Source organism: Lipomyces arxii (assembly GCF_038497795.1).
Source record: "Lipomyces arxii strain Phaff 12-163 unplaced genomic scaffold V1512scaffold_8, whole genome shotgun sequence".
Classification (NCBI taxonomy): Eukaryota; Fungi; Ascomycota; class Lipomycetes; order Lipomycetales; family Lipomycetaceae; genus Lipomyces; species Lipomyces arxii.
Genome location: NW_027117707.1, coordinates 442,638 through 463,992, shown reverse-complemented (window position 1 = coordinate 463,992; position 21,355 = coordinate 442,638). Strand labels below are relative to the sequence as shown.

The window sequence follows — 21,355 nt, the reverse complement described above, 5'->3', positions numbered from 1 at the left end:
TTGGTACAAACCCCTTTATTGATGTTCGCCCCTCATACGTAAAGCTGCTACAAACTGTAATCCATATTTCGAGGTTATGTTATAACACCCACTTTTTATCATAACTGATTTGCAGTTTTTGTCATTTATTTTGTGTTCGCTTACACTAAACAATTGCTATAAGTGGCTGATACTTTATCGAACGAGTTCGGATGTCTGGTGCTCAGTCACCGACCAGTAGCGGTCCTGAGAATTCTCCAGCTTTGTCCTCCAGTAGCGCTGCCGCCAGTCCAGTAAGTGCAGGGTCCCTAAGCAACAAGAGACCATCTCCCCCCTCAGAAAATGGGCACCATGACTCTTCGTCCGCTTTTAAGCGTCCAAAATTGAATCCTTCTTTTTCTATGCCTCCGCCATCAAGCCTAAATCTGGGATCACCAACAATGCTCACTACACATGCTCCTTCTTACAACAGTTTGGCAACAAGCTTGTCAAGGCCTCAGAGCAGAAGCACTAGTCCTAATCCTTCAACACCGCTTCGATCTTCTACGCTGTCACAACCCACAGGTTCAGGCTTAAGTGCCCCCACAAAGGAAGATCCAAATGATTACTCTGATGCTTTATTGTCGGCCGGAGTAAATTTAAGAGAAGAGGAACAGCTACTTTCGTTGTCACTGCCTGTCCGCACTCAATCTTTTTCGTCTAGACAGACCCTTACAGCTTCAGGAAGCTCTTTTTTATCTGCTACAGCTCTAGAAGATCAATCTCTAATTCAATATGACTCTGCAAACGATGACACTTTCTTTTCGCATCGTAGAACACCGTTTCTTGATCTGCGAGCTGTTAGGCATATTATAACTACACAATCAAATGAAAGTAGTATGCACACTCCATCTACTGGCTTGGCTTCACACCTAACTGAATCTAAAGAGAACGACGCGGCTGTCCTGATTTCACTGGCTTGTCAAGAATGGCTCAGTAATATTCTGACTGCTTCAATAATTACGTCTCGATATAGGCGTGAGTCTGCTCTTAGAAATACTAGCACTAGTATTTCCTCTTATTCAGACGTTGCTAAGGCACTCCGACAGATCGCAATTAAGGATAAAGAGCTGGAAGAGAAGTTTCAATTGGCAAGATCATCTCTTGAAATACATACTGGTTCTACTCTCAATGATTCGACTCGAGTGCATGATGGTGAAAAGCTACCCCATGTTACGGAGGAAGTTATGCATAGAGCTGCAAATGCTACTGCGGCCTTGATGGTCTCGGGTGGGCGTAAAAAGTATTCTTGGATGACAAATTCCTCCGGTGGAGGCGCTTTGGCTGCTCAAGGCAGTCCTGCTCCTGGATCTGTGAAAAAGGATTTGGGCGCCTCCAGCCATGGGATACGCATTCGTGAAGCTAGAGAAGAACAGGGTATAGTAATGCGGGATTTGCTCAGTGTGTTAGAGGGCGAAAGAATTGGAGTGGATAAAGCCATTACAAAAGGATGGACTCGCGTTAGAGACTAGTACTCAACTGTGAAACTTTTTACCTTCATGATTCTATTTAACAACATGTGACACATTCTTCGATATCTTTATAGAATTCACGTCGAGGCTTCAATACAGAAGACCACGCTGATTATATTGGATTTGTGGGTAGCATCTGGACAACGACATATCCTACTTTGCATCTGTGCTTTTTGAATTCATCTTGATACATGTTAACAGCTTCACAAAAAAATATACTGACGTGACCTATACCAAAATATCGAAGTAAATACCAAGCAGTTTACCTAAGTTACCGTTTAATTTAAGCGAGACAATTTGCGTTTTCAATAAGAAAAATCAAAAAAATAAAGCCGTCTCAAAACTAGATGACTTTACCTTAAGTTTAAAATTCTGCAAACCCTGCATCATCCGCAATTGAATTAAAGAAAATTTTGCTAAATTTTGTTGTCGAGTTCCAGCAGAAATGTGAGTTTTTATGTTGTCATTGAGTGTAGAGATAGGTTTTAATTGAATTGTTGACCAGTTCTTACTCGAGGTAATAGTCGCAGAAACCTGCTTCTCAATTTATCGACACTGTTTTATACTTTTATCCGGGCTGGACGAATGCGCTAAAGCCATACCTAACGAAAAAGATTGCCACCGCCTCTTGATGCTTCCCTGGTTGACATTTAGCGGCTGACGGTCAACGAGTACAATGGCTGGAAATATACAGTGACGATTTATTCTAGAATACGACGCTACTGTCGTAACGCGTATACTTTATTGCTAAAATGCGCTTGTGAAAATTTCTCAATATCTTCTGAATCATTAATGAAAGCTTATGCCAACATGCAACATCTTCTCGCACACGGTTTTGTAGTGACTCTGTGGCACTGTTAACCGGAGACTCAGTTGGCCTAGCGATTGGTGGTGATCTGGGTGGACCTGTTCAAATTCCAGCGTCCTACTGTGGGTTGGTCGGTTTAACGCCATCTTTTGGTTTACTTCCTCATACTGGGATTTCTCTTTAGCGGCTGTAGACGATCATACTAGGCCAATGACTTCAACTGATTTAGATAATGCGCTGTTACTGCAATCGGTAGACAGCTATGATGACCGTCAAATTGGCCTTCGAGAGCCAATCCCGGCGTTCTACAATCAACTTTGTAGCTTCGTTAGTGAACCAACACTAGCTGCTAAAATTCTGCGTATTGGCGTGATTGTAGAGTTGTTTGAAATGCCGGGTTTAGACGGTAGAATGGCTGAAATGGTTAAACAAGCATCGGAAGCATTCAAATCTCTGCATGTCGGCACAAGAGTCGAGTACCTATCCCAATGCATGCAATCGCGCCTGCAATTTGGACAATTTGTTGCACGACAGATTTTTTCTGAGCACGGTTTGTGTGGGCCGAATGTTTTACGATTTAGTGTTCATGATGCCTCTCTGAAAGTCGCTTTGTCAAAATGAAACCAAGAATATCTTCACAAACTGGGGTTAATGAATCCTGCTTGTGCTAATGCTTTGCTTGGGAGCTACGACTGGCAGACAATTCATTGAATTTAGCACAAAAGTTAAAGAATTAGTACAATATCTTATTTGGCACGTTTGATGTTCTTATCACTCTATGTGCACGCACATACGCCTTCTAACTTTACGTCTGAATCTGATGGTGAAGTGATCACGAAAATGTCGAAAGCTGTTGGTCTTACTCAGAACACTGCCTTATTTAATATTTCTGGAAATCGAGCAATGCTACCCAATTGCTTTACCGCCACCAGCAGAAGATAATAGTCTCAGCTCCCTGTTGGCATGCAGCTCATTAGAAAACTACTAAGTTCATTTTATACATCTAAAGCGACATATGCATGAGATCAAACTTTTGATTGGCAAAAGTTTGGCTCTACATAGATGTTGGTTCAAAAATAGGTGTTTGATGATATCACCTCAAAAAGTCAACTGTATAGATATTTACACGAACTTTGTACAGATATTCAAAAAAGTAACAAAAAAATCCCAACAGAATGACCGCCAACAAAATAACTTAAACAATCAACTCCGAAGACTACCGAAGACATACCGGAATTGGTATGTATTGTACTATAAACAGACTCACGAATCGTTAACTCTAATCCATTGTTTTAGTGGATTAGTGCTTTCGTCGCCCTCCATGCCAACCCAGATTGTAGTCAACAAAACAGCGCATCCAACAATCACGGTGACAATCCAAGCGCCTGCCTTATCTTTCGTGGTTATGGCTTTAGTGTCAACGACAATTACATGATGAGTACCCAAGCTGGCATCACCTGGAGAAGATCCGCCATTACTATCAGTGTACGGAGCTACACTAAAGGGAATCAATTGGCTTTGTATTGCCTCCAGCGCGGCCATTTGCTCCCCCAGTCCAAAACTGCCGTCGTATGTCCCTGTAAGCCAAGTATATCCGCACGTGACTCCATCAAGCCCACCATTGCAAGTGGCAGCCGCCGCTGTTGCAGAAGCAATAAGAACGGGGAATAGAGTATCATGTGTATAAGGTGCCATTTGAGTTGTCAGTCCTAACCAGCGGGACATGTAAGCTTTGAATGATCTTTGATCAACGTTACATGCATTTGATGGTTCACATGCAGGTTCATATATTATATTTGTGTCTTGATACAGAAACGTTGTAAGGGTTGTGATCAGACCATCTACACGACTCTTCCAAACATCTGACTCTGTGTAGTTGTACATGTATGCACTGCCGGCCAAGAAGACCGCCATGTTGTACGTCCATTGGATTTTGTTGATGTTTGTACAATCATCATTGGCAGATGCTCCGTCGTAGACGTAGTAAGAATTGCCATCAATCATTCCAATCTGTGTTTCCCATTCCCAGACTTTCTCAGTCCAATCGGCATAAGTTTCGTTCCGCGTATATCTTGCAAGTCGGGCACCCAGTTGAAACAAAAGCCCATTTGATATTGAATTTTTATAGTCGTATCCATGGTTGAAGACAAATTTTTGCCATCGTACACCACCTTGGCAAGCTTCTGTGTCCCAAACGAGAGCGATGGAATTGAAAACTGCCTGTGCTAGCGCTAACCATTGTGGTTGATCAGTGTCCGGGTTAGTAAAATTGCGTTCAGCAGCTGCCATCACAGTGATGCCCCAGAATCCTTGATCGTCATTGCCTAATGAAAGGGTCTGATTTGAAGGCATATAATCCCAGTCTTGACCAACTTGAAATATTAAAGCCTCCTTCAAGACATCGCTGTATGTTGTATCTCCTGTGTAGAACCAGTAATCAAGCATGCTCTAGTAAAAGTTTTGGTAAGTTGCTAATATATTCGAGAGGCGAATGAGATTAACTTACTCCCCAAGCTGCACCACACTCCCACCAGTAGTAACCACCAGCAAACAGACCTGGTACTTGTCCTGACTGGTTGCCGTTATAATAGTTCATCAGCCCATCAGCAACGATTCTTGCACCCGATTTAATTGAGTCTAGACGGTGTTATATTAGATACAATGATACTACTATAATTTCCGCTCTTGCCTTGATTTGACAGGTCTAACTCAATTCCATTTGCAAGGACAAACCGAAACGAGCTACTTACTACCAAGATAGTAGTACTTAAAGACTTAGCAAACCTCATGAATCAATTTGTTTGCCGTAAATGTGAATTTAATGTAGTGATATATGAACTGTGTTCACGTACAAACAACGTTGTTTCGAGGGGGTACCCTAATGTTTAAAGTTTGCCTTCTTTATTGAAGTTTATGCTATTTTGGGAGTTACGCGGCTGAGTACCTGAAACCGCTCAAGGTATCATAATTCTTTATAACTTATAAGTTGCGTAGCATATAATTATCGATTCAATGCTAATTGGATAAATTTAAACATGAATCGATATATGTTTTAGTCAGTAAATATAAAAGCTACTTAATCGTTGCTGCATATAAACTTATTCTATTTTGAACTCCCGCGGGTCGGCTGCATTCAACAGCTACCAGGTTTGCGAACTCTTTTGATTCCCAATATCCAGAGTGTGCTGTCAATATACTGATATACTGGTTCTCAAGTGGACCTTTGGGTTGAATAAAATAGTCGATTTGACCGTTCTCATTTAAGCAATGCATTCTAGTTCGCACTACTCTTTCAAACTTCAAGTCTCTTGCTTCTATTTTACCTCCACGTGCACTATTTGACGTCTCCAGATCCCTTGCAAAGGAATATATTCCTTGCAACGGTGGACGTTTGGGTTTTGTGTGGTCAGAGCTAATAATATTGCTGCTGTCTGAGTCGCTGTCTTCGGTAGTAGCATCTGTGTCTGAATCCGGTTCTAAAATGCCACGCTCGTCTTCAGCAATACCTTTTGATCTTTTCAGTGCTTCACGATTTTCTTCAATCCGCTCACCAGCTCTATAATTAGGCTTGAAAATACGTACAGCGTCCCCGACTACGCGGCTGCCAGCTAAGCGCACTGACTTTAACCATTTTTGGCTTGCCGCTTGTGATCTAGCTTGCAGTTCGCTTTGCTTGTACCATCGAGTAAGAGCAAACGATAGAGAAAAGCCCTTTTTGATAACAGGTATAGTGAGAAATGCGTGTTCAAGTTTAGTCGCGTATTCAGGGTCGACACTTGGATTCAATCGATAAGCTATAGGGTCCGAAGTGTGAACAATATTGTAGATGTTTTCTACTGCTAAACACCCATACACCCCACCATGATTGAGACCAATATCTTCCACGGTAAAGTTCCTTACCGGTTCGGACGATTCACTATCAAACTCAAAAGCGGGCATGTTCTGCACTATAGAGGCGTAACGTGTGGTGGAAGTGATCCGTGGTATCAAGTTGGTTCTGTTCAATAACAGAAAAAAACCGACAGGACTTCCCACAAGGAAAAGGTTGCGAACTGAAAATTCCAGCAGCAACTCATCTCGGTCACAATTATGCTCATTTTGAGAAAACAGCGGCGGAGGCACCGAAGGTTGTCGATATAAAATGTCAGTTGCTATGACTGATCCCAATGAATGTGCAACGATCGACACCTTGCCATTCCATCCAGGATTGTTTCGCATCCATAGCCTGTAAATTCTATTTGCTTCCGCTACAACTGCATGTAGAACTCTCGGTCTATGCCTAGAAAGATAATATGGAATATCCAGCAGAACGTCTGAAATAATGTTACGAACTGTAGGGATTGTATTTGGCGTGATGTCAGTCAAAGAAAATGCATGATGAGCTGGTATATGGTCTCGACTAGAGTCACTAGGTTCTGAATCCTCGTAGTCGAAGTTGATCGTCCGTCTCCAGTTGACTGGCAACACTGCAGGTGGCGGAGATTTTGGCGAACCAGCTGCATGTTGATTGGCCATTAATACTCTAAATGTGTTGATTGCTGGTCAAGATATTAGCATTTCGATCCTAGTTAGAAAAAATATTATACCATATGTAAAATCAAAAGTTTCAACTCTTTCAGAGAGTTTTTGCCCAATGCCGTGTACCACTAAAACTAGATGCTCAATTTTATTATCGGTCCATGGCCCTTCAGGTGTATGTCCGCCAGCACGTGCCCATTCCTTGTAGTTAAATCCACGTTTAACGACACCAGTCATTCCTCGCCCAGGCATCCGGACATCCGTGCTGTGAACACGCTCAACTACTGCTCCAAGAACCCATGCTATTCCGCGACCAATGCCAGAACTTCTACCCGCAAACCGGCGAACAAGAATCCGTTCTGGAATCATGACGGCATAAGCCTCTCTGATATTAACAAGGCTTTCCTTAAATCCAGCACGTTGTGTGTGATAAGGGATATATCTGCGATACTTATCCACTCGAGTGTCGCTCTTGGAACTAGCAGATTTGCGCGGCAATTCTTCCGGAAGCAGTGGCCAGTATACTGCCCCATATCCGTCTGCGACTTCAATTCTGATTTTACTTTCGGCGGGCCTTCCGGTTTCCCGAACAGCATTCAGTTCGGAGATATAAGCGGCTGACCACGGCTCCATTTCCAAAAATCCCCGTTCCAAATTAGAAGCCATGGATAAGTCTGTGATTGGTCGCGAAGCATATCGACAGCTGTGTGGCAACCCATTTTTTATATGCATGGATGATGTCAAAAACCAAGTTGCACGGACAACGTGGGCTGTGTCGTGCATAGCGTGCCAATACACTGGCATCAATTTTGCGACACAAGGTCCCAAAACTTTGGTGTAGTCGTCCCCAATGGCTGAAAAACTATCATGTTCGTCACGGTCTATATCTTCACCAATGCTATTTAACTGTGGAACAAACTGAACGGCATATAATCTAGCAGCTCCAACGATAACGCTCACAGCTGCTTGTTGCCTTGACTTTTTCGATTTGCCTTTACCGGCTATTGATTCTGGTACAGATGTTTTGGATACATAAAGCGCATGCCATGCAGCCTCTAGTCTAGCATTATCTTCAGGAGTAAACGGCATCCAGTTTGTTTCTTTTTCTAAAGCAATGGTTGAAGCAGCTGGGCTTGACGGCAGTGGCAGAGGGGCAGAAGGATCGTCTAAAGGCGCGGTTGCATTATGGAAAAACCACGGTGGCATTATACTGTCATTCACTGGTCACCAATGACCAAGCTCACACCTATTTGAATATTCAACAAAATTGGTACTAGCTAGTAGCTATATAAATGGGAAACAAGAGCTGATCGGCAAATGTTCGCTCTGGAAATTCACGTCGCTAATCGCGGCAAATTCCGATTTCCCAAAGACGGGACTTTGAAGTATATGACATCATTCTCACTATAACTTAACCTCAAAGTAGATATACTACAAAGCCCTAATCCAATATACGTAGTACTTTAAACTCTGTTCTCTTCCCCTGAAAAGTATGCCTTTGCGTAAAACTTTAAAACTTATAAAAAACTTTTGAGTCCGCTTTCGTTCGTTCATACTCAAACCTTTTGCTATAGCAACTATCGATAACAACGGGTTCCAACTACAAAAACGCTCAAAAGCAGTTGTGAAGTGTTTACAGTACACATTTTTGTGAAAGGTTGACACAACGTAAAATAAACAAAGTAGCGTACATTGGTTTTCAACTTGTGGACTTCAAATCGGTCTATTTGACGCCTCGCGAATATTGCACATGAAATTTTCAATGAGGACAAATTAACGTCATGAATTGCTGCCTCGCGTTACTGCGGCCGAGATTTATCAAAATATTTCACGAATCTGTTGCAAATTTACACTTACGTCGAAGGGTAACTACGATTCGAGAACGTTAGTATCTGGTTGGACTTATAGAATACGCTAATGATTTAGAACCTCCGTATTTGCTTCATCCGCAGCTTCTTGAAAAAGCTATAAAGGTACAGACCGAATATGATGAGCTATCGAAAGAATTGAGCGAGTCTTATGACCCGGTTAAGGCGCTTCAACAATCTCGGATTGCAAATCTGATTGCAGTTGTGAAAGATTATAAAAAGTTGACTATTGAGCTTAAAGAACTTGAGGCTTTAACTGACACAGATGATCCGGATTTAGTGGAATTGCGTGATGACGCACTTGTTGAAATTGCTGACTTAAAAGCGTCTCTAGGGAATTTGACATTGAGCATTCAGAAGCTGTTAATTCCACCTCATGCGTTTGCTGCTTTTCCTTGTATTCTAGAGTTCAGGCCTGGAATCGGTGGTGTTGAAGCTTCTATTTTTGCCAAAGATTTAATGGATATGTATATAGCATATTGCAATCACAGACGGTGGAAATGCACAATTTTGGGAATTTCTCATACTTCGTCAATAACTGGAAATGGTATCAGTGAAGGAATTTTATCTATTGATGAGCCGGGTTCATACGAACGATTACGCTATGAAGGTGGTATTCACAGAGTTCAACGAGTTCCTGCAACAGAATCAAAAGGTCGAGTTCATACTTCAGCAGCGGCTGTTATAGTTTTGCCACAATTAGATAATGGAAACGAAGAATCTCTTGATGCAGAGCGTTCGTTTGCTCCTGGAGAGGTGAGAATTGACGTAATGAGAGCAAGAGGTGCGGGCGGACAGCATGTGAACACGACTGATTCGGCTGTCAGGCTGACTCATCTCCCTACTGGGATAGTAGTAGCTATGCAGGACAATCGCTCACAGCACAAAAACAAGGCGAAAGCGTTTATGATTTTGAGAAGCAGATTAGCTGAACAGGAGCACGAAGCTAAAGTTTGTGAAGAGCGGCATGCAAGGACATCACAAGTTGCCGGCACAGACCGATCCGATAAGATACGTACCTACAACTACTCACAAAACCGAATTACAGACCACCGATGCAACTTTACAATGTACGACTTATCAGGCTGTATGGCGGGTATATCCTTTGACACTTTACTTGACCGTATTCATGAGTGGGCCCAGACAGAGGAGATAAAATTTTTACATATTTCACCTTAGATCTGGTGTGCTGTTGGATTTATAAAATATTACAACTCTATAAATAAGACAAAGCTAAACCAAAGGCTACGCTGCACCTAACTTCGCCAACTCGTCGGTGAATTGCTGCGGTGTGCACAACTGCGTACTACCGTAGACAATTCTTTTGTTTGTCCTCTTAGCAAAATCTTGCAAGTTGCCATACTCTTGAAAGTTTCCACCTCCAACTGTGAATACAATAGCCTCAGTGCAACTACCGCGATTTCGTGGAGGAGGTCGCGTGAGCACTCCCCGCGCCATTTTAGGGTCAAAGTATAAGTAGTCATCCGTAGTTGCTGAACCGCTTGTGCCAGGTTCCATAATACTCTCCACAAGACGCGTAACTGTTAAATCTTTGCGGGATGGTAGCAGGTTTTTGACTCCTGAGATAAGGTTTTCAAATCCGCCAGAAAGACCTCCATCTTTTAAGCGACCGGTTAGTCTGTTGGAGATACTACTGAATCCGCGTAGGATATTGTCCGCGCCGCCACCAATAGCTGGCTGCCCAGACGGGTTTCCAACATTGGAAGGAGTACTGGCCATCATTGTCATGCGGGTAATCTCACGTACCCGTTTGATATAGTTTAAAGCTGCCAACTCGCAGCCAGCTGTTACTAATGCATGCTCATACTCAGCCATATCAGCAGGCGAAATGGTAGTGTCCAAAGAGATATAATAGATCAAAAAGAGTCTTAGCTTATCAACTGGGTCCTTCCGCTCTGGATCGTTAATAACCTCAAGAATCGCTTGCTTGGGCTGCCTGGTAATGTTCTCTTCCATTTGAAACAGCGTGTCCAAACCGCGATCTTTAATGCCTTTTAACAAAGCGGTAGCAATGTTCATATGCATATCGAGCGTTTGCTTGCGCGCCGTTAACTCTGGTAATGCGGTAATAGCCGATTTCAAATTTTGAGCGTTTGCATTCAAATCCAGTTGATTAACGTCTTCAATAGAATTGACACCTGTGGCCGCAGTAATCTCGCTAGTGTCGCTTTTGTATCGTGTCAGCTCTGTGTCAATGTCTTCCGCGACTTGTGGAAATGGTATAGCCGCGTTCCTGGCCCAGAAAAAGTCCTTAGGATCCAAGTCATAGCCTTTTTTAGAAACATGTCCGTTCCCATCGTCTACTTCAACTCTGATACGATTAAGTCTCATTTCCAAAACATCGTGAATCAAAGACTGATACGTCCACGAGTGTGACAGCATTGGAACTAGGTCAATATTCCGGTCAAAGATAATCAGAACTATTTAGAAAACAGTGAGCTTATTCAGTTTGATGCACGCAAATCACTTACCAGGGCGCTCCAAACTGGCAGTCGGCTTGTTGAAACTTGCATCCTGGGAGTTAATGGTATAGTCTCTCAGTTTTTGATCAAGTTTTTCAGCAATCATCTCAGCAGCATTTCCTCGTGGACATCTTATAATTGGAATCTGTCCAATAGTAACCACAACAGAAAGAAGTCCAGTCACAACTTTTTCTATGATCTCCTCTATCTGCTCGTCCTTTACCTTTGGACTAAAAAGAGTAGAATACACGTGATCTAAAGACAGACTGAATGCATCCGGCTCTGTCACAATAAAATTTAGATACTGATCAAAAACTTGAGACACCATATAAGATGTACTGACGGTTTGCGTTGCAAACTCTTCCAGTAAAGATCGTGGAACTGATGATACGAAATTGACATAAATAGAATCATAAAGACTTTGATTTAAATCAGTCGCAATGCGTTTTATGTTATCTGAAGTCGGTGTTACAAAATACACTGCTGGAACATCTGGAATTTGATACCGTTCTGAACTCAATAACCTACAAGCAGTTAGCTGAAAACTTATAGCTAACTATTAACTTTGCGGAAGTATACATATGAATTGTAATACCGTTCTAAAATTTGTCAGACTCATTAAGCTCAAACCAAAAAGCACGCACCTGAAAGAGATCGTTTACTCTTAATACACTAGATATGATATCTTGCCCAAGTTTATCAAAAACCAACACTTTCCACAATAGTTCATCACCATTGGCATCGGTAGAACTCGCCGATTCACTTCCGGTCACCAGTTCGGAGCCAATGGCGTTTATTGCTGGCTTACTTTTATTCAAGTTCAGCAATTTCTCGATCGCAGCTACATATACTGTCAGCTTTTATAGTAAAGTTTGCAGCTTTAAGCTATTACCAATTTGCCGATCGCGCAAAGTCATTGTTTTCGTAGCCCCTGATGGAACCATTGATAATTGTATAGACATAACACTCTATAGGTGATTGAATGTCTAATTTACTGGAGACCTGTTGATCTTCAAGCTTTTGGTGTATCAGTGCTCAGCAGCCACGTATGCAAGGCAAATCAAATATCAATTAACAGCAATTAGCAATAGTAAAATGTTCCGCAATGTATGAACTCAATCAATCTGACTTTAGAATGCTTCTCATTAGATGTAGATAACAGCTTAACAAGTGTTTTGACCTTGCCGTCTTCTTCAATAAACTTTAACCTGGAAATCGGCCTACAATTTGACAAGCCGCATGCTTTCCATCTTTGGAGTAAAATAGAGTAAAGTCAACCATCTAACTTACAGGTTGCCATTGTACATTGTGCATGTAGGCACATCAACTTAATTATCCAAAGACATTCATTACATCAAGCTAATGCACTAATACAAAAAACATAGTCTAAATGCAGTACATATGAAAGGAAAAGTGAGTTGCAAGTGTATGCTTGCCTGTAGTCGATAGATACATGTCATTACTTCATACCAGAATTACCAGCTCCATATAAACCAGCAACAGTCTGCATGGCTGCAACAATAGTAGAATAATTGGCAGCTTGTGATGGCGTCGAAGAAGCCTTCTGGTCCTGATGCTGCAAAAGTGGTAATATAGTTTGCAAAGAGGTGATGTTTTGCTGGGGTCCTGTGACTGGCTGTGTCAAACGCTCAATTTGTTTTGGGTCCATCTTTTGCGAGTCTTGAGCAAGAATAAAAAGCATCCATGGTATTCTACTCGAGCTTGGCACCGGAATTGTTTCGCCATCAGAAAATGCTTCATTATTCTCCGTTGGCTCCAACGGAGAGGCTGGAATATCCTCTTCTTTAAAATATAGAGCAACCAGTACGTTCGATTCACGTTCTTTTTGCTTCGCTGCCTCGCTGCTGTTGGGCATTTTTTTACCACCTCTTTTATACATGTTTTTGTTCAGTTCTCTTGCGGTAAATCGCTCGCATTTTTCAAACTTGATCTGAGAAGGTTGATACCATGTTACTGTCTCTTCCTCTTCGGCTGACCTTCGTTGCGTCGCGCTAGATCCTTCACGACCCGTCTTAAAGGCGGCCCGGCCTTCAAAAATATCTAGTTCTCTAGCATTGCGATACCGCTCCTGAACTGAGGCACTGACATTCAGATGTCGTTCATCGGGATCAGACTCAAAGACTCTAATCTGAACCAGATCTGAATCGGGCTTCCAAGTGACCAATTTTTTCTTCTTTTTGTGTTTGGACGGCTCCGGTGTCGATTTACCTTCTGACGTTTCATCTGATTTAACGGGATTACGCATTGACGAGAATAAGCTAGAAATACGAGGTGGTGCCGTGGCACTGGCAGGAGAAGCTGTCAACTTAGTCTCTCTTGTAAGATTGTCAGTATTGTAGAACAAAAAGCTAATTTACAACTTACTTTGAGTCGAAAATTGTGCCCGAATTCGTTTTTTTTTGCAGATTCTGAAAAAAAGTTGCATTTCCTGCAGGGCGTCCAATTTTAACATCCGTAGTCTCAGCAGCAGTAGTCGTAACTGCTTTACCACTTGATGATTTCTTTCTAATTGTAAATCCTGCAAGCGACCGTGCAGAAATGAGCGGCCTACCGTCAGTATTTAATTTATCTTTCTCTTCTTTGTCAATTTTGCCCGGCTTTGCCCGCGATGGAGTGTCATCTGGAATCACATCAGCTTAAACGCTAAAACAGTGCTGTGTAAAGGCTTACCCTCAGCTTTCGTTAGAATTTTGGACGCAATGGACATGCATTTCTCACTCCCTTTGCTTTTATATAACCCGAGAACCTTGTCCATCTTTACTCGTTTGAGTTGTTCAATGCTGACTGGTATTCTCTCCAGAGCTTGTAGCACCGGAAAGGCATTATCAAATCGTTTAGACTTATAATCATATACCAACCAATTTCTAATTCGAGCTAAGCACAACATATTTTCAGAAAATGCATTCCAAATATCGCGGTTGGCTCCAGTCATCACAACCAGCTGACCCCAATAGACTGCACGCAAATCAAACTTTGTAGAAGTGCCATACGCCTCCTCGGGAATAGCCAGCATAATTTCTACAAGCTTGTCGATCAGTGCACGTCTATCACCGACCAGCTTTTGAAACGCTGTGGCCATCCTTAATCGCAAAGCGGTAACTGGATCTTCCTCCATCATAATCGGCGCTTCCTTGGGCTTCTCCGATAACGTAGTTGATGACGGATTTGGAACATCCCGGGTCTGCAATCGTAGCTGTTCGATCGGCGACAAACTTGGCTTAAATTGATACGATTGCTGCGCAAAAGACGGATCCGATGTCGAAGAACTCATGTTAGAGTCCTGTTTAAGAATCTTGTTCCTGGACGTAGACTCGTCAGAAATTTCATTAGATGCAAGTCTCTTAGCCGTCTTCTGGTCACCTTTCGCTAGAAGTGGATTGGCTGTGATGCTAGGATGAGGCATCTGAGGTATAGGCCAATTAGGAGCAGCAGCAGGGTGCGACAACCTTCCAGCAGAAACTTGCAGCTCATCTGAAGCTACGTCTATCCTGTAATTGAACGGTGCATGCTCAGGATCATTTGTTGATTCAAGTCCTGATGTAAGACTCCCCGAATAGACTGGTTGTTCAGTATATGATGCACGCTGAGGCTGAGCAGCAGTAAATGGTGTAAAATCATATGACTTAGGTCTAGCTTGAAGCTTCCAGTAAATTGCATCAGTACTGTATTGTTGATTTTCATTTTGATTTTGAAAATACTGTCCTGGTGATGCCTCTGGCACAAGTGAAGGAGTCTCGTGTGGCTGAGAGCTGTCAAAGGCGGCAATTGATCCGTTGTGGCTAGTGATTCCATTTTGAGGTGGCTGATAATAATTGGGGGATTCAATTGCATATTCGTGTTGTGCAACATGCAACGGGTTTTGAGGCTCTAAATTCATAGAGTTGCTGTTCATTTGTGCCGCAAAAGCGTTGTATAGGTGACTTGAAGAGCTGTTGTTTGTACGGAGGTCACTATCAAATGAATTTGTAAAAAAATTGGAGATATTATCGTTTGAAACATAATTAGCAGATTCTGTCGGGTCTATCGTCGCATTCTGCAGCGGAAACTGAGAATTAAATGTGGGTATTGCTGTGTTGAACTGTAGTTGTCTGAGTGGCTCATCGCTTTGCATTTCTTGCGAATGGTTTTGATGTTGCTGCTGGTGCTGCTGCTGGTGCTGCTGTTGTTCTGCCGGTAACCGCACATAATCCTCATACGTGTGGTTACTCATTTCAACGGTATAAACTCCCTTTACACCTCTAGCCAAAACACAAGTTTTCTTTGCCGAGCGCAATCTCGTATAGGGCTATCAAGCAAAATAAACGTAGAATAGTTTTATCCAATAAGATCGGAAAGTAATTCAATCTCTTTAGATGTCGTTTAATGGCACTTGACAGCAATTGGTACACACAGTTTGGGTACAACGATTTTACATAAACTCAGCTGAAGTACACCAGAAAAAACAAGTATCTGTCAATTACTTTTTGCTTTAATCGGCATATTCCTAACCGTTTTATACGGCTTCAAACATAAACTTATAGGAGACAAAGCTTAAAATTGCTTTAGATCTCAAAGAGGAAGAGGAGGAGGAGGAGGAGGAGGGGGAGGAGGAGGAAGCAGAAAGGATATGTCATGTTAGGCATGCCTTATTTTGGAGCGCTTAGCACTTAGTATGTTCCGTATAAGCAGATATTACTGCTGTGCCCTTGTGCTCTACACCACTATGAACAAATGTATCCAAAAGTATTTCTATGGCTGAGCGAAGGATATCGCGCAAATCAAATCTGCGGACATCGGTTGTTGCAAGTGTAGTCATAGTCGCTCTCCTTGCAAGTTCTCATTATCTATTCTCGAGGTGGATATCACAGTATTACAGCCAGTCTGATACAGGCTCTGTAGCAAGTCGTACAGAAAATAAGAAAAAACTGCCGGTTGTTGTGGTTTTATCAAAGGTAATTTTTAATAGCATTTTGCTTAGATCAAGGCAGATTTGACGCAGCAGACAATTTTGGAATCCTCCTTGCTGACTCCATCACTAAAAGATCAGGTTGATTTGGTATTACTCTATCCTACTGACTTACGACTGTCTGAATGGGATCTTAATGTGGAGAGATTGAAAGATCTGGTAGCACATCCGAGCAGGCTGTTTTTTGTTTCTAAAAATCAGTCAATAAATCCAATTCTGCGACATCTGGCAATAGACGATTATGCCAAAACGACAGTATTTGTCGCTGATGACAATGTTGACATTGCTAATGATAATCAAATTACAAGATACGTGGGCAATATAGTTTTCTTGCCAGACGTTATTACAGCTCCTAAGATATGGAGCCAGCACATAATTGATTAATGCCTAGATATGAAAATGATTTGATTAAGTTATGCATATAAGTACACAAGCCAACTGAAGAGATTCCTGCTTCTAAACTATCTAAAAGTTAAAGGCATAAAATATGATTGTATTCGTCTCTTATCATGTCCTTCACAAGAATCCCAATTACGTAATTCTACTTCCCATTGTCGTAATTCTTTCTCTCCGTTTAGCACATCAATAACTATCACTTGGTCTTTGTTGTCTCGTCAGTTTCTATAGTAGTCGCACTTATTTTTTGATTTCGTTCCTCAACATCGAACTCAGCCAGGAGCTTGGCGGCGTTGACCATTTGAATGACATTGACAATTTGTTTAGCCAACCAGATCGGGAACGTGACAACTGCCATTATAGTTGCGTACGAAAGTGGCACTCCATATGCATACCCGAGATGTGGGGGGGTCTTTAAGGGCACACTATATAAGTACAAAGCAACAAAAAAGAGCTCGTTTGCTGCACAGCAAATAAACAAAACACGCTGTTATCCGTTAGAATGTGTCAATTCTTAATCTCGAATGTCACTTACAGAATTAGTATAGTACAAATTCAACAGATAACCACGATCCTTTCCAACTTTTTTGTGACTACCGGCACCACTGCTCAACATAGCAACCATATGCATATAGTGAGATGCCATGTCTGTACTTGTGCGTTAATACTAGTTATCATCATGCCTTCTACCCCCTTCAATTCATACCTAAGCTAATGAGTAATTGATAGAAAACTGCCCATCGCGGATACGTGGAAGCCAAATAACAAATCAAACAGGCGGTAGTGCATCGGTCAGTGACCATATCGAGTACTGCACCGAATTTAGTGGATTGATTGTACTTTCTAGCTGCTGCGCCATCAAAAGCGTCCAATAAACAAGAAATAGCATACAACCAAGTACCTGAGACTATCAGCAATGGTCTTTCCGCCACACTATTCAATTGACTTACATGTTTTTGGGTGAATTGGCATTACAGCAAGCGAAGCCAGCGCCAAAATGACTCGTGAATATCCAATAAGGTTAGGAATAAAAAGAAAGATAGTGGTAGTAGTGACAGCCTTTGAAGGAGCCATTCTGTAATATTTTGTGTTATCCCGCAAAATTTAAGTTCAAATATTTGTGTACGGTCAACAGCTGACGAATGGTCTCTAAGCGGATTGCAAGAGCTGAATTATTTAGTCGCGTAGGTGATAATGGTCACCTGTTTGTTTCTACTGTCGTGAGAGCCGAGTTGCGTGTATCCAGTTTTACTGTTTTCATGCTTATGCCATAATTAGAGAACAAAGCTAGCGCTAGCTAAGCCGCATCATACGTCACTTATTTCATTTAGGGCACCGCACTCAAGTAGTACACACCACTGAAGATTGTATTATAAGGTTTATATGCTAGGGTATACTTTTTTACTCCAAACACCCTACCCTACTACATTACAATCTCATCGTGGTGAGTTTTAAGGTGCTCTAGATAATTAAAAGTCGTAACTATACAAGCACATTACTGTTCATAATTCCTGGTTTAAACAGATTACATTGACAAGACAACTGTGCAGATTCTAGTTTTCTGAATAGTAGTGCTGTCTTGTTTGTTCAACAGGTATAAATTGCTTGTGAGATAAATATTTGATTTTCTGTTCTCAATTCTAATAGAAGATTTTTGCTGTAGAATGACTGTTGCTGGTGCTAATTTTTGTGTTGTATCAGCCATTCGTTATGATCCGTCTTTACTTTTCACATCTGCAGAAATAGACACGGTGAAGTTTTCAGAGTCGAAGGCGGCTTTAGACCCTACTCCTTTCTTTTTGTTCCCTCGTCATGTAGAACGTCTTAATCTCGCACACAGATATTTTTGGCCGGAAAGCGCCTATGGTGGTGATGTCGTGTCGTCGGAATCTCTTGCAAACGCTCTCTATACAGCGGTCGGAGCTCCAGACAAGTGCTGGCGGCTTCGGACTTTAGTTTCTGAAGATGGCACAATCAAAGTTGAAGCCAATGAAGTTGTGCCCAGAGGTGATTTATATTCCGGTCTAAAGTCTGATACCACACCAGAAACCTCCTGGGCTGTATATGTTGATAGCGAACCCACTCCGCAGACGTCAATTACTATGTTCAAGACCTCAAATAGAGACCCGTATACTGCCGCTCGCCAACGTGTTTTACCGCCAAATTTCCCAATTAGTTCCTTGACGGAAGTTTTATTGTTTAATGAGAAGAATCAGATTACAGAAGGAAGTTTGACTAACGTCGTGTTTTGGCGAAATAGCGAATGGGTTACACCTTCTAGTGGCGATATTGGAGGACTTCGGGGAGCTGTCAAAGCAGAGTTACTGGCGAGAGGCATTGTTCGAGAGTTAAAACAAGATGAGGCAGTACTGAAGGATAGTATTCAAGAGGGAGAAAAAGTACTTTTGCTAAATGGCATTCAAGGTGTTGCGGCTGGGTATATCAAGCTTGGTGCTTATAGAAATTAAATCAAAGTTGTATTAATCTTCGCGTTCATTAATATGTCTCTGTCGATTTCATGTACAAAAGCATTCACTGTGCCAAACTTAATAACTAACTTTTTACTTTTGCCTAAGCAAGAAATCTAGGTGCCATATAGCATTTCGGCACACTGATGAGCTAGCATACACTCTATTCGTAAAAAGGGAACGACGCGCCATCACCACGAGGGTCACTGCCAGCGCTGTGCACAATCATTCCGTTATCTTGCTTCTTCAAGCGGATAAACTGTCCACGGCCGAAGAGAGGATCGTATCGCTTCTGCATTGTGACTTCGTGTCCAAGCTCCTTAAGCTTGACGACAACATCATCGGAGATCTCGGCCTCAACATTGAGGTTAGTCAAGGTTACACCGTCAACAACATGGCCTGGTGTAATGCAGATACGAGGTACGTCGAGCGACTTCTGTTCATCCAGTCCAAAAACAGAATGATTAAACAAAACTTGGAGATGGCCTTGCGGCTGCATAAATCCACCCATAACACCATATGCTGCATATATTTCGCTATCTTTTGTAAGCATGGCAGGAATAATGGTATGGTAAGGTCTCTTTCCACCCTCCAATCGATTCAAAGAAGTCTTATCAAGAACAAAGTTAACGCCACGGTTCAAAAGAGGGAATCCAGAATCAGCAGGAACAATACCTGTACCAAAAAGTCCAGCGACAGAGTTGATAAAAGAGCAGGCATTGCCATCTTTGTCAGTGACAGCAAGATAAACCGTGTCGGAATCGTTAGCAGTCTTTGGAAGTCCGGGAGCATACTGAGGGTTGGACTTCTTAGGGTCAAACTCTCTCGCACGCTGCTTCAAATAAGACTTTTCAAGAAGCTGGGCAACCGGAACCTTTGCCCGCTCAGGATCAGCAACATATTCCTCGCCGTCGCGGAACGCCATTTTAAGAGCCTCGGTGATCATATGAAGGTATTCGGCAGAGTTAAGAACCCATTCCGATGGAGGTGGAACAAGTTTCTCCTCAACCATTTCACGAACAATACCAACAGCTAACTGGGCAAGAATACCCTGGCCGTTGGGTGGGCATTCCCACAAAGTGAGACCATTGAAATCTACAAAAATAGGGTCGACAAAAGTAGAGGTGTGGTTCTTGAGGTCATCAAGAGTCATCACACCACCTTTGTCTTGAACAACCTTGACAATACGCTCGGCGACAATGCCTTCGTAAAAACCTTTCTTGCCACGCTTAGCGACCTCTTTGTAAGTATTAGCAAGACGCTTGTTGATCCAAATGTCGCCTTGTTTAGGTGTGCTTCCATCGGGCATCAACATATCTTTGCCATTTTCTGAGTTTGAAGTGATGATCTGGTAACCACGGTACCATAATCCGGCTGCAATTTCAGGAATCGGAACACCAAACTCGGCAAATTCGATGGCAGGAGCCAAGCAATCAGCAATTGTAACCTTTCCAGAACCCCAAGCCTCGATTGCATCCACCCAAGCGGCAGGTCCACCGGGGACTGTCACACAATGAACGGAGTTTGGAGGTAACTTAGGGCCCCTGAAGCCTTTTTCAGCGAGGAAGTCGACGTTAAGTGCAGCAGGAGCACGGCCAGATCCATTAAGACCCTTAAGAGTCTTGTCCTTTGCGTTGTGAAAGAGCGCAAAAACGTCACCTGCGGGAGAAACCATAGTAGGCTCAATTACGGTTAGAGCGGCAGCAGTAGCAACGGCAGCATCCTAGATAGAAATTGAGTTAGTCAAGCTACCACATATTAAACTCTTCAATTGCCATTTGTCACTCATTTTGTGAACAATACAAGCTCAACTGCGTCAAGAAATAAGAGAGCATATTTTCTAGCAGTGGCGCTCAATTGTCATATATAAATGTGAAAACGTAACAATTGCTGTAGGTTCCATTTAAAATGCATAGAGCACAATGGACAATTGATAGACTTCAGTTACCATGAGATCAAACTTACAACGGCGTTACCGCCCATTCTCAAAATTTTCAAACCAGCAGCAGCAGCCATTGGCTGCGTGCAAGAGACAATACCGGCCGTCGAGTGGACGACAGAACGCCTTGAGCTGAACTCTGGACACATGATTAGTCAAGCAATTGAGTACATAAAATAAAATTGTGTTATACTGAGCTCCTTAGAGTCGTCTATTTCAAGATACTGCTGATCGATAGACATGTCAAATAATAGTCTTTAGTTGATAGTTGTTCTTTGAGAAAGAAAATGGAAATTGGCTGGGAAGAAATTTAAGGTAGACTGAACAGTTGTTACCCGAGTCAACAACGGAGCTTAGAACTGAGCCAGAGTCACGTAAACTCTTTTTTGAGGTTTGAATTGGCCGAATTGACTTTCTAG

At 42.3% G+C, this 21,355-nt stretch overlaps 11 protein-coding genes across 11 annotated transcripts; 5 read left to right on the top strand and 6 right to left on the bottom strand.

Annotated features, from left to right (window-relative positions):
* The first annotated feature begins 33 nt into the window (after positions 1-33).
* Positions 34-1,792, top strand: V1512DRAFT_286737 (transcription initiation factor TFIID component TAF4 family-domain-containing protein). The gene is made up of 2 exons (XM_066918092.1): positions 34-855; positions 907-1,792. The coding sequence occupies exons 1-2, from the start codon at positions 192-194 to the stop codon at positions 1,488-1,490; spliced, it is 1,248 nt and encodes a 415-aa protein (XP_066771493.1). The 5' UTR covers positions 34-191; the 3' UTR covers positions 1,491-1,792.
* A 232-nt stretch (positions 1,793-2,024) lies between these two features.
* V1512DRAFT_165837 (uncharacterized protein) lies at positions 2,025-3,240 on the top strand. Its single transcript, XM_066913090.1, has one exon. The coding sequence runs from the start codon at positions 2,509-2,511 to the stop codon at positions 2,917-2,919; it is 411 nt and encodes a 136-aa protein (XP_066771492.1). The 5' UTR covers positions 2,025-2,508; the 3' UTR covers positions 2,920-3,240.
* A 31-nt stretch (positions 3,241-3,271) lies between these two features.
* On the bottom strand, positions 3,272-5,141 carry V1512DRAFT_263369 (glycosyl hydrolase family 76-domain-containing protein). The gene is made up of 3 exons (XM_066916479.1): positions 4,988-5,141; positions 4,805-4,935; positions 3,272-4,746 (listed from the first exon to the last, which is right to left on the bottom strand). The coding sequence occupies exons 1-3, from the start codon at positions 5,085-5,087 to the stop codon at positions 3,562-3,564; spliced, it is 1,416 nt and encodes a 471-aa protein (XP_066771491.1). The 5' UTR covers positions 5,088-5,141; the 3' UTR covers positions 3,272-3,561.
* Positions 5,142-5,182: 41 nt separating this feature from the next.
* Positions 5,183-8,140, bottom strand: V1512DRAFT_263367 (DDHD domain-containing protein). The gene is made up of 2 exons (XM_066916478.1): positions 6,885-8,140; positions 5,183-6,836 (listed from the first exon to the last, which is right to left on the bottom strand). The coding sequence occupies exons 1-2, from the start codon at positions 8,020-8,022 to the stop codon at positions 5,371-5,373; spliced, it is 2,604 nt and encodes an 867-aa protein (XP_066771490.1). The 5' UTR covers positions 8,023-8,140; the 3' UTR covers positions 5,183-5,370.
* A 223-nt stretch (positions 8,141-8,363) lies between these two features.
* Positions 8,364-9,912, top strand: V1512DRAFT_286735 (uncharacterized protein). Its single transcript, XM_066918091.1, has 2 exons — positions 8,364-8,700; positions 8,743-9,912. The coding sequence occupies exons 1-2, from the start codon at positions 8,598-8,600 to the stop codon at positions 9,861-9,863; spliced, it is 1,224 nt and encodes a 407-aa protein (XP_066771489.1). The 5' UTR covers positions 8,364-8,597; the 3' UTR covers positions 9,864-9,912.
* On the bottom strand, positions 9,859-12,375 carry V1512DRAFT_239231 (Sec1-like protein). The gene is made up of 5 exons (XM_066914200.1): positions 12,060-12,375; positions 11,812-12,008; positions 11,747-11,766; positions 11,177-11,691; positions 9,859-11,125 (listed from the first exon to the last, which is right to left on the bottom strand). Exons 1-5 carry the CDS (start codon positions 12,127-12,129, stop codon positions 9,930-9,932), a joined length of 1,998 nt encoding a protein of 665 aa, XP_066771488.1. The 5' UTR covers positions 12,130-12,375; the 3' UTR covers positions 9,859-9,929.
* A 120-nt stretch (positions 12,376-12,495) lies between these two features.
* Positions 12,496-15,811, bottom strand: V1512DRAFT_263362 (uncharacterized protein). The gene is made up of 3 exons (XM_066916477.1): positions 13,859-15,811; positions 13,553-13,808; positions 12,496-13,503 (listed from the first exon to the last, which is right to left on the bottom strand). The coding sequence occupies exons 1-3, from the start codon at positions 15,396-15,398 to the stop codon at positions 12,627-12,629; spliced, it is 2,673 nt and encodes an 890-aa protein (XP_066771487.1). The 5' UTR covers positions 15,399-15,811; the 3' UTR covers positions 12,496-12,626.
* Positions 15,812-15,918: 107 nt separating this feature from the next.
* On the top strand, positions 15,919-16,517 carry V1512DRAFT_247971 (uncharacterized protein; the record flags this gene model as incomplete). The annotated part of the gene is made up of 2 exons (XM_066914514.1): positions 15,919-16,119; positions 16,170-16,517. The coding sequence occupies 2 exons, from the start codon at positions 15,919-15,921 to the stop codon at positions 16,515-16,517; spliced, it is 549 nt and encodes a 182-aa protein (XP_066771486.1).
* Positions 16,518-16,520: 3 nt separating this feature from the next.
* Positions 16,521-17,728, bottom strand: V1512DRAFT_263357 (CDP-alcohol phosphatidyltransferase-domain-containing protein). Its single transcript, XM_066916476.1, has 4 exons — positions 17,480-17,728; positions 17,236-17,430; positions 17,065-17,177; positions 16,521-17,016 (listed from the first exon to the last, which is right to left on the bottom strand). Exons 1-4 carry the CDS (start codon positions 17,601-17,603, stop codon positions 16,726-16,728), a joined length of 723 nt encoding a protein of 240 aa, XP_066771485.1. The 5' UTR covers positions 17,604-17,728; the 3' UTR covers positions 16,521-16,725.
* A 224-nt stretch (positions 17,729-17,952) lies between these two features.
* V1512DRAFT_291447 (aminotransferase class IV-domain-containing protein) lies at positions 17,953-19,204 on the top strand. The gene is made up of 2 exons (XM_066918254.1): positions 17,953-18,123; positions 18,177-19,204. Exon 2 carries the CDS (start codon positions 18,194-18,196, stop codon positions 18,995-18,997), a length of 804 nt encoding a protein of 267 aa, XP_066771484.1. The 5' UTR covers positions 17,953-18,123; positions 18,177-18,193; the 3' UTR covers positions 18,998-19,204.
* Positions 19,161-21,178, bottom strand: V1512DRAFT_247968 (nucleophile aminohydrolase; the record flags this gene model as incomplete). Its single annotated transcript, XM_066914513.1, has 3 exons — positions 19,161-20,720; positions 20,963-21,075; positions 21,130-21,178. 3 exons carry the CDS (start codon positions 21,176-21,178, stop codon positions 19,161-19,163), a joined length of 1,722 nt encoding a protein of 573 aa, XP_066771483.1.
* Positions 21,179-21,355: the final 177 nt, after the last annotated feature.